At 39.5% G+C, this 10,222-nt stretch overlaps 2 protein-coding genes across 2 annotated transcripts; one reads left to right on the top strand and one right to left on the bottom strand.

Annotated features, from left to right (window-relative positions):
• Positions 1-3,036: 3,036 nt before the first annotated feature.
• On the top strand, positions 3,037-5,732 carry LOC140770686 (uncharacterized). The gene is made up of 3 exons (XM_073111937.1): positions 3,037-3,443; positions 4,220-4,326; positions 5,281-5,732. The coding sequence occupies exons 1-3, from the start codon at positions 3,133-3,135 to the stop codon at positions 5,448-5,450; spliced, it is 588 nt and encodes a 195-aa protein (XP_072968038.1). The 5' UTR covers positions 3,037-3,132; the 3' UTR covers positions 5,451-5,732.
• Positions 5,733-6,153: 421 nt separating this feature from the next.
• LOC140771501 (protein TRAUCO) lies at positions 6,154-10,076 on the bottom strand. Its single transcript, XM_073113090.1, has 2 exons — positions 9,052-10,076; positions 6,154-6,655 (listed from the first exon to the last, which is right to left on the bottom strand). Exons 1-2 carry the CDS (start codon positions 9,974-9,976, stop codon positions 6,381-6,383), a joined length of 1,200 nt encoding a protein of 399 aa, XP_072969191.1. The 5' UTR covers positions 9,977-10,076; the 3' UTR covers positions 6,154-6,380.
• Positions 10,077-10,222: the final 146 nt, after the last annotated feature.

The raw sequence follows: 10,222 nt of genomic DNA, 5'->3' as shown, positions 1-10,222 counted from the left end.
TGTATTACGTTAGTGCTCCCTTCCTTTACTTTTCTCACTTTTATAATTTAGTTACATTTGTTTTTTATTTAAATATATAAAATTGAGTGTATACATTTTTCTATTATCAATATATAAAATTTATTATACTGCAGTGCACATAGTGTATATGTACGCCATCATTGCTCACCCTCGCCGCCGCCGTCGTCCTCTGTCTTCGCCGACGGCCACCACCCCGTCCACCAGTGCTCATCGCTATTTCCGCTCTGATGATTGTGCTCAGGGCGTCTATCAAGGTTCAAGATTACTATTTTCCCTGTTCATAATATCTAAACCCATCTCCTCGATTGGTCCCGAGAACCTACTAATATGATGGCTCATTGGCTTTGTATAAAAGAACCGGCAACAAAACCGAGGCTCTTCATCTATTTATGGATTGAGATCTTATTTTGGTTAGCACTAGAACCCTGCAATTACCTATAATTTGTCTCTGCTTTGACTTTCTTATGGACTCGCTCCTAGTTTACTTGAAATTATCGAGTCCGTGAAAGCCTCTATTTGAGCTGCGTTATTGCTTCTAAGACTAAGTTTTTTTTTTTTTTGTAATTTATGTTTACCTCCAACTTCCTTGTTATCGTTCCATCTTTAAGAATGCCATTTAAAGTTGAAATTATAGCTGGGGTATCTCCTACAAGGAAGGACTACTAATGGTAGGCCTTGGGGAGCAACCTATTGTAGACAGCTTCTTGTCTTCTTTTCTTTCCTCTGCTCTCTCTCTCTCTCTCTCTCTCTCTCTCTACTCATCTCTAGCTGCCATTAATATTTAAATCATGTTCATAGGCTCTTTATATACTACAACCTGATACATTCACTATTAATTCCATATATTTTAGTAGTTATGTTTGCCCCCAGGAAGGAAAAGCAATTAGTTTTAGCTTAAGAAACTAGCTTAGTTAAGTATGCTTACACATAGAATTATATATGTATAATTGCATATGTTGTCTATTTGACTTGTCATGCAAATGATTTGTTAGTGTCACTTCATAAGTAATATGTATCCTACAGAAATGCCCATTTCTTTAAACTTTTCTGAAGCTCATTGATGGATGCAAGCTTAGTTGAAAGTACCTAAACCCATGGTATTAGTTACTACTTACTAGTCAAGACTTCTTTGTAAATTTTGAATTCAGGGCTAAATATGGCCCTGCTTGTACAAGTGTTTACCATTGGAGACATTGTTAAAGCAACTAAGAGGTAGATGAGTTTTCATTTACGGTACTATCCGGTTATGCTGGATATGTATAGGGCATGTTCTTGGTGTCATGGGTATCATCGTATAGGAGATTTGTAGCTTTTCTGCACGCTCTCTCCTATCATGTATTTGAAAGATGGCTTCTCATTGTTGTTGAAGGTTCGAATGCCTAAAGTGCCAGTGCTTCTAAGCATGGATGTTATCTCCTATCATGAGCAAGTCAATGAAACAAATGTTCAACAGATTGATGTTATCAAAAGATTACAGTGTGAGAGAGATATTGCTGTTGCTCTACAGTATTTCAAGTCTCTTTCTGGCTCTAAAGTTTTCAAGCACACCCCGCTTACATTCGAAGTGATGATAGAGAAACTAGGATGGGAGAATGAGATGGATCCGGTTCAGTACCTTCTTCAGCAAAGGATGTTGGAAGGATTAGCCTGCCCTGAAGACATCTTCATCATAAAGGCATATGCTCGGACTGGATCAGCAGAGCAAGCCCTAAAAACAATTCATCGGATCCATGATCTTGGCTGCAGGCTGACTGTCAGAATTTTATAACCATCTTTTGGATACCTTATTTAACGACAACAGGTTTAGCATGATAAATCCTATCAATAGTAATATGAAGAAAGATGGAACGGAGGCCAATGTTTTCACTTACAATATTCTAATTAAAGCTCTCTGCCAAAACGATTGGGTGGAAGCTGCCTATGATCTTTTTAAGGAGATGTCAAAGAAAGGGCATTGTCCAGACTCCAGATGGGATGAGCTACATGACTATAGTATCTCTTCTTTGTAGGTCTGGTAAATTAAAGGAAGCTAAGGAGCTTGTGATGAGAATACCACCAGCTGGAACAGAAGAGGTGTTCTCTGTGGTAGATGAAATGGTGGGTAGGGGTATTTGCCCTAATGTGATCATCTATACAACTACAATTAATGTGCTTTGCAAGCTGGGGGATTTGAAGAAGTCTTGTGCTGTTCTTACACAGATGCTGGTAAGAGGATGTTGTTCTAATATTCTTACTTTCACCACATTGATGAAAGGATTTCTAGACAAATGTAGAATACCTGAAGCTCTTGATATCTGGAATTGGATGATAAAAGAGAATTGGATGCCTATATGTTATCGCTGACAATATCTTAATTCAAGGTCTTCGCCTTAGTGCAACATTGCCACATCTGTCTTCAATGGGATGGAGCAAAAGTACGTGGAACATGATGATGAGTAGTGGTTGCAAGCCAAATGTCATTGTATATGCAAACATGGTGGATGCCTTTTGCAGGATGCTCATGTTTGAACATGCCCAGTATCTTGTCGAGAACATGCTGTCAGAAATTTGCCCTCCTAATGTAGTGACATTTAACACATTAATCAGAGGTTTATGTGACTGTAGGAGAGTGGGTTGTGCCCCGAATACATTAGATGAGATGAGAAGACATGGATGTCCACCAAATACCAGGACGTTTAAGGAATTGCTCCGTGGTCTTTACCTGGACGGGAACTACAAGGAAGCCTTTAAGCAGGAGAATGTGGATTTGGATTGGACTTAGTGACCTATAACACTATGATACACGGCCTGTGCGGGCTGAATATGAACCAAGGATGCTTTACTGCTCACAGGGAAGAATGACAGTTGTGCACGAGATGTAGTTGCCTACACAACCCTTCTAACAGGGGCTTTGTGAGCATGCAAGTTTACTGGATATGGCGGCTGATATTTTACGCAAACTAAATTTTACTATTGACTTTATGATACGATAGCTGAGTAGACTTTTATGCAGGCCTGTTTTGGTCAAAAACTCTGACTTTCTTACGGTTGAGATCTTACGGATCTCGAGGCATTCAATGATCGATGACAAAACTTCGTAGCTTCATAAGTTAATCATATTTAGTCTCACGAATGACAACGAGAACGAGAACGAGGTCGAAACCCGTCGTTTCTCTTGGTTCGATGAGGAAGCTCTCCACAACCTTCCGATCCACCAAAAGACCCAATCGTCTCCCTTCCAAATCCCTAATCCCCGACAACAACAACAACAACAAATTAGCAATCGCCGCTTCCTCCTCCGCTCTCGACCCCAATTACGGGGAAGGAAGAAGACGAAGGCGACGATCCCAAAGCGAATTGAGATCGAGATGGTCTGTTTATTTGATAATTTCTTCTCGATTGCCGAAGACTTACGTCGGCGTCACCACAAACTTCGCCCGCCGGTAATGTGCAATTTCCTCTACTCGGAGATTATTAATACTCTAGCACTTTCCTTACGTATGAATCGGATCTTTTTTTTGTTGTTGTATGATAAATTTGAAACGTAGGTGGTGCTATAATGTATTCGACAGGAAGAATCACTTGAACGATTGCTATATGAATTCTTCACTCTTTGACATTTGACATGAGGAAATGTCTGAGCTGTGTGAATTCTTTACTGTTTGGCATTGCTTTCAAGTTTCCAATGAGAGAGACTTCTCAAATCTTGAGAAGAAGGCGCTTCAATATTATAAGCTTGTAAAGGTCTAATTAAATGGTTCATGAATAGTGACTTGAGATAATTAAAAAGGCCTTCTGATCTCTATACTAATAATTTTGATATCAACAATCAATATTCAACAGTGAGCCAACAATAATTGAGGACTAATTTTGGCGATGCGGATTGATGAGCTAATCTGAGAATCACAATAAAAGAAAGTCATAAACTTTATAGTTATTGAAGACCAGAGCTGGACAAATCTCACTACTATGGAATATTAAGAGAACTAGAACTGGTATAGAGTTTTAAGTTCACAGTTTCTGTTTGCATTAAACATATGAGATCCCCAAAACCACATTTTTGAATCGCTTGTATGATTTGATATTTAATACATCTCTTTGATGCGAGATTGCTAAGTATGAAGTGGCGAATGACATGGTAGACTTGAATGCATCCAATACCTATTTTTCTTCCCTCGAATCTCATTAATTTTTCTTATGAAGGCTGATATTGATGTAGTTTGAAACAACATAACGGTGAACTAAGAGGTGGAGCAAAAGCTTCTTCTGCAGGAAGGCCTTGGGCTCTTGCATGCATCATTCGAGGATTTAAGAACCGAAGTGAAGGTAAAATATCTAACATTTTACTCCTTTTTGCATCTCTTTTAGTTAATAAATAATTGCTGATGATTAATTCTGGAACATAACTTATGACCTCTAAATCAAATGTCATATTTGGCGTGCATGATATAATTCAGGGTACTCGGTCTGATCTTATGGACCTTTATTCTGTTACAGTGTCAAGTATCAAAAAGAATCAACTTATACAGTTCTTAATTCTGACTCAAGGATGTTCTTATTTGAGAGTAAATCGTGTTGTTTTGCATCCTCTTAGTGTGAGATACAGTGAAGGTTTTGCATTCTTCAGATTAAAAATGCTTGACGTTAAGTCTGTTCCAGTAATACTTAAGATCATGCCTATTAGGTATATACTTCGTCGGACATGCCTATTTTGGTTCAAAATTCCCTACTTAGCTCACTTAGCTCTGCAAAGTCAAGGATCAAATGCTTGAGCTGTTTTCAAAAGGAAAAGTAAGTCGACCTAATTATCATGTGAATGCTTGAAAATTGAAATGCAATTTCAGAATGAAGCTAAGCTCTTTCCCATCAATTCTGACACTTTAAACACAATTTTCTTTAGCTAACCATCTGATGACGCCTCTGTGCAATTAAACTGATGTGAACTAATGGAAGAAATGTCGAGGATTTGAGATAGTAGTTCCACACTGACTGACTTTTCACTAATATGGTACTATTTGAAGGAAATATTCAGTAATTTTGTAAGGTTATGCATGTATATCTTGCTCTCCATAGATCTGCATTATCTGCATTGGTGAGAGCCTCCTGCAATATGGCATCTCATTTTGTCCTATAAAGGGAAATATTGTGACATCATTTGAACATGCAATGTACTTTATATTTTTGTGCATAGTCATTACAGCTGTCATCTGATATTTCCTTCTGTATTGTTTCAGAGGCAATATTTCTTACTGATTTAGACTCGTTCTTGTCTGTATGCAGCCTGTGAGTTTGAATCGAAATGGAAGAACACTTCCAGGAAAATGCCACGGAAAGAGAAGAAAGAATGTCCCTCAAATTCCTTGTTGCAGCACAGGGAAGAAGCTCTGAACAGAGTCAAAACATCATTTGATTGTAACTACTTAAAGATCGAATGGAAATCGATCTTATGAATGGCAATCGAGGAGCATATGCTATTCTTACATCTTTAACTTAATGGCATATATAATTCATGAAGAACATGCTGTCTCCAGAGGTGGTGCAAGAGTCACCATGAATGTGAAGCTTATGAATTATACTCTGCGAAACCATGTTACAGGGAAATCCTGCAATTGAGTTCAAATGCGAATAAATTTGCAATATGTTATTTCTGACTGAAAATCTTGCCATAATTCCCGATGGCTAAAGTTCCCAACTGTTCTGTGGTATTGATTTAAATGCATGAGTAGACTACTTATTTGACAAGATAATTATCCAACCGATTTAAGATCAAATGAATCATTTGGCTCAAAGCAATATCTCTGAGATGAATCTGTGGATCTTTCTTTAAAAGGAGATATGAACCTAACTTACAATTGATAAACAAGAAATCAGCAAACTCAATACCAACTCCACAAAGAACATATTCTAGTTCCTAGAAACTATTATTTCTAGCACATGAATCTTCATTATTGAAGTTTGTAAGCAGCTAGGCAACAGAAAATATTTACTTCCATGAGTAACAAGCACCACACAAGACTGAAATAGGGGAAAAAGCACAAAAAAATTCAAGAAATAGTATAAGGGTTTTGAGGAATATATGCACCAACTTAACTATAAATAACTACTAAATTGCATTCTATACTTGATGAACAGGCAACAGCAGTCACGTGGCGGTAACGATGAAATGGTCCAAGGATTAATACAGTTCAGGATGCTCTCTCTAACAACCAAGTAAATGCTAAAGTTAGCATCAATGCCTCAGCTGGAAAAATTCACATATAAAATGACTGAACAAACTAAGCTAAATCAGAAGTCAGTAGCACTCAGGCCAAACCTTCTGGTTGCAACGTAATCTCCATCCCTGCTCCTCCCATTGAGTAAGAAACTGGAAGACGAGATAATTAATTTGTTTTCTCCAGGGTACCATTTTCAGCAGGCCCATCAATCTTAAAATCATGGCCATAATAAGGAACTTCAATCATCGGTTGGGGGATCGGACGATCAGCAAAATCTTGTGGAAATATCTCGAAATCAGGGCCAAAATTGAATCTGACTTCACAATTAGGTTGATTAGGGAGTGTGTACATTGATGCAGCAGGGTAGTATCGCCCGCCAAACAGATCTGTGAAGGCAACACCTTGACATATCCCATTCTTGAAAAAAGATATCTCACTCCCTGCACAAGAAAACATAATAGTTAAGAAGGACCTCTATGATGACATCATGGCCACACTTGTATTGTCCTCAGTGCCAAAAGTGATTTGGAAGATAGACTAATTTCTAGCAATTACAGTAAAAGAAGACTACACAACTGAAAGTAAAGTTTCTTAAGTCATGAGGAAAGAGAAGAAAAAAATCTGAACATAGTTTGCCTACTAATTGTCACTTCTTTATCTAGAAAAGTAAATTCAGAAATATAACAATACCAGGATCAAGGCACCAAATCCGGATAGAAATTTAGTCAGGAGAAAAAGAAGTGATAAATTACTCCTCCAAGCTAGAATCTGCCTCCATAACTATATAGACAATTTGCTTTATATTCCTATAAGAGCAGTTGTATAGGAAACAAAGTTCTTCAAATGTTCAGCAGACAGAATAAAATTACTCCTGAAAACTCAAAAAGCTCTGGTAGCCCACCAAGTACCCAAGTGAAACAAGAGCTTCGCAAATGCTATGTAAGCAATTGTCCTTTCTGTTCTCAAATCAATTCAAACTAGTGTTCTAAGCATCAGATTAACTAGAGAAAACCACACAACAATGATAAACAGTAATTCAGTAAAGCATCAGGACACCAACTAGAGCTACAGCTCCTAGTGAGCTCTGAACCAAACCAAGCTTGTCCAGTGAGTACTAGAAAAAAAACTTAAAGGTGCCACCAATTCTGAAATAGGTGCAACACTTCAAGAGATAAAATGGCATAATAACTTGCCAACTAAACAATCATTTTCCTCTTAACCTGTCCCTCTTTTATTAAGGTTTCCTAAAGCCCCATTTTGTCATTTCTTTCGCCTTAGTTGGCTCTGAATATATCTCATGGGAAGATTTTTCATGTATATGAGATAGGTCTATTGAAGTCAAGATAAAAAACCCAAAATGGAAAAGTAAGCATAGGACTACAGATTAACAATGGCAGATGCTTGTCTGTCTAGGAAACTTTAGTTTAATCATGTGGGCCGGGTAAAATATATAGGTGTCGGTGCTTTAATAACATGGAAGAACATTTCCTATTAAAATATAGTAGGCTGAAATGTTTATGTTTTATCCTCTTCCTTCTCTACGAATGTGGTGGCTGAATGACAAAGTTTGCTGTAGAGAGAGATGGCACTTACTTTTTCATCCTCCTTGACATATGAGTTCCAACATTCATGAAGAGCTAAAATTCCATAATGTGCTGTCATAATTCTTAAGGGAAAGGTAGGGGGTACTGCAAAATAACTTGGCAGAGGAAATGATATCTTCTTGTGAGTTCTCCAATCATCGGCACTCATCTTTGTATGCAAATAGTTTCAAATCCTTATCCCAACAGTCTATAACATCCATAAATTCCTAACATATGTACCTCATCTCCTGATTACTCAAACAGAAATTTGTTGCTATCCCCACTCCAAGAAGGACTAGAGGCATTGTCTCACAGCCTCACACCAATTGTTGCAAAACCACCTATTCCAACAGCACTCGGAATCACCACGCCTTTCATACTATGGAACTTCAAATATAACTAATTCCTTCCTAACATACAATATCAACGACTCATCAAAGTAAACTCTTACATTGGAATTATTTTGGAAGCCTCTCAAGCAATTTCTGTAGTGTCTTATTTGTCATCTAATTTAGCTTCTCTTTCTTAAGGAGGTCCCTCATGGCCTTCTTCATGGACTCATTATTTGACATTTATGGAGCCTTATCACCAATCACTATATTTTCTTCATCCTAGAGAGTAGAGACTACCAAGTAAACACTATATTTTCTTCAAGAGGATGCTATCAAACTAAATCATTCATGATATGTTATACCAGCAACAATTGAGAATTCAATAATGTTCCAACAGATAGATAAAAGATTCAGCTTTCTTAATTTGAGAAAATAAGGCAATGCATTTTTGAACGTCTTTTCATCCTACAAAGATACTCCACAACAACAAAGCGGCAAGGTTTTAACCATTTGAGGTCAACTATATGAAACAGTTCAGTCATTATACTATATGGAAAGCAGAGTAGTCAGCCAAAATAAGAGTTGTCATGTCTTCACATTGTTACCTCGACCAAGACTTAATGTTTATGGCCTTTCTCTTTCTCTTATGGCACCTTGAGCTACGAAATATAATCTAAGCTAATCCCACAGGAACATGAATCATATGGAAATTTGTAGGTAGCACTTAGAAATAACTATTGATTCTTCCATATGGCCCAAATATGAGAAAGCCACTACATCACTACACTTGCATTTGTACTCAAAAGCAAATATGGCAACATCAAGTTCTACTTCTATCATAAAACAAGGTTAATTCTAACTAAAACCATAAAAAAGCAAACTTTGTAGCTAAAAACCACATTTTGCAAACGAAGAACTCACCTGGTACCACCTTGGGCGGCTCATCTTTTCCGTCGGCTTGATATGCATACCTCTGCCCCTTGTACCAAATCAAGTGCGGTGGCTTAGGTGCATACGTCGCCCCATCCGGAAGATTAATATAGAACCCAATAACATCCCCTTCAACATACCCCTCCTCCCCATACTTCTCCCTAAGAGCTTTATGGATCTTACTCCCATCAATATCCCTATACCCGTAGCTGTTGCCATCATAGCCCACCGGCGCCTGGAGGTCGCCTTTATCGTTGGTCCACCCTAACCGTGTATGGCCGGTCTCCCCGAGCCGGACAACCTTGATCTCGAAGTACCACGCACCTTCCATAACCCCACGGGTGGCGCGGACCATGCGATAGCCCTTGGTGCTCCCGGCGGCGAGGCGATCATCGGAAAGCTCGACCTTTTCGGCCTTGTATACGCGGGAGAGGCAGATCTGGGCATCGGGAGAGTCGTCGGACTTGTCAAAGGGGAAGCGGGGGATCGGGGTCATGAGGACAGTTTCATCGGGGGCGATGGTGGCGGGGTTGGTGGATAAGGGCTTGGACTTCTTCTTCCCCTTGCGGGAGGTGGATTTGGTCCAGACGTTGGTGGATTTCTTCTTGGGTTTCTTGGAAGAGGTCTGCTGCGGGGGAGGAGTCGGGGAGGTAAAAGAGGAGAGGGGCTTCTGCTTCTTCCGGGCGCCTCCATCGTCGTCGGGATCATCGTCCGACGGCGGTGGTTGTTCGTCGGAGGGAGGAGGTTGGCCGGCGGCGGAGGAGGAGGGGGGAAGGGGATCGGTATCGAGGGGGTTGTTGTCTTGGGGTTGATCATGGAGCGGAGGAGGAGGAGGAGGAGGAGGGATCTGGTCGGCGCCGTTGGTGAACTCCTCGTCCTCGTCCTCGTAATTGGAGAGGAGAGCGTCCATTGCCATTGGAGAGAAAGAGAGAGAGGGAGAGAGCTACGAGCACAAGACGGATTAAAAAGGGGAGGTTTTGGGGGGGACTTTGTTTGTTCGCGCGCATAGAATTACTCGTCCGGCTGGCTCTTTACCAACTTATACTTCGCCTCGCCTCACCTCACCTCACCTCACCAATTACCAAAGAATTTTAATCAAGAAAAGGAAAAATTACTATAGATTTCTTACAGCAGCACTCAATATAATAATAATAATAATAAT

This window comes from Typha angustifolia, chromosome 11 (genome assembly GCF_048772165.1).
Source record: "Typha angustifolia cultivar Huaian chromosome 11, ASM4877216v1, whole genome shotgun sequence".
NCBI classification, from domain to species: domain Eukaryota; kingdom Viridiplantae; phylum Streptophyta; class Magnoliopsida; order Poales; family Typhaceae; genus Typha; species Typha angustifolia.
This window is presented reverse-complemented; position numbering and strand designations above follow the sequence as displayed.

Excerpts from the sequence above, each read along its gene's own strand:
- LOC140771501 (XM_073113090.1), bottom strand. The coding sequence starts at position 9,976 with ATGGCAATGGACGCTCTCCTCTCCAATTACGAGGACGAGGACGAGGAG. Across the intron at positions 6,656-9,051 it reads GCCGCCCAAGGTGGTACCAG|GGAGTGAGATATCTTTTTTC; the intron begins GTGAGTTCTTCG and ends TTTCTTGTGCAG.
- LOC140770686 (XM_073111937.1), top strand. The coding sequence starts at position 3,133 with ATGACAACGAGAACGAGAACGAGGTCGAAACCCGTCGTTTCTCTTGGT. Across the intron at positions 3,444-4,219 it reads ACCACAAACTTCGCCCGCCG|TTTGAAACAACATAACGGTG; the intron begins GTAATGTGCAAT and ends ATATTGATGTAG. Across the intron at positions 4,327-5,280 it reads ATTTAAGAACCGAAGTGAAG|CCTGTGAGTTTGAATCGAAA; the intron begins GTAAAATATCTA and ends GTCTGTATGCAG.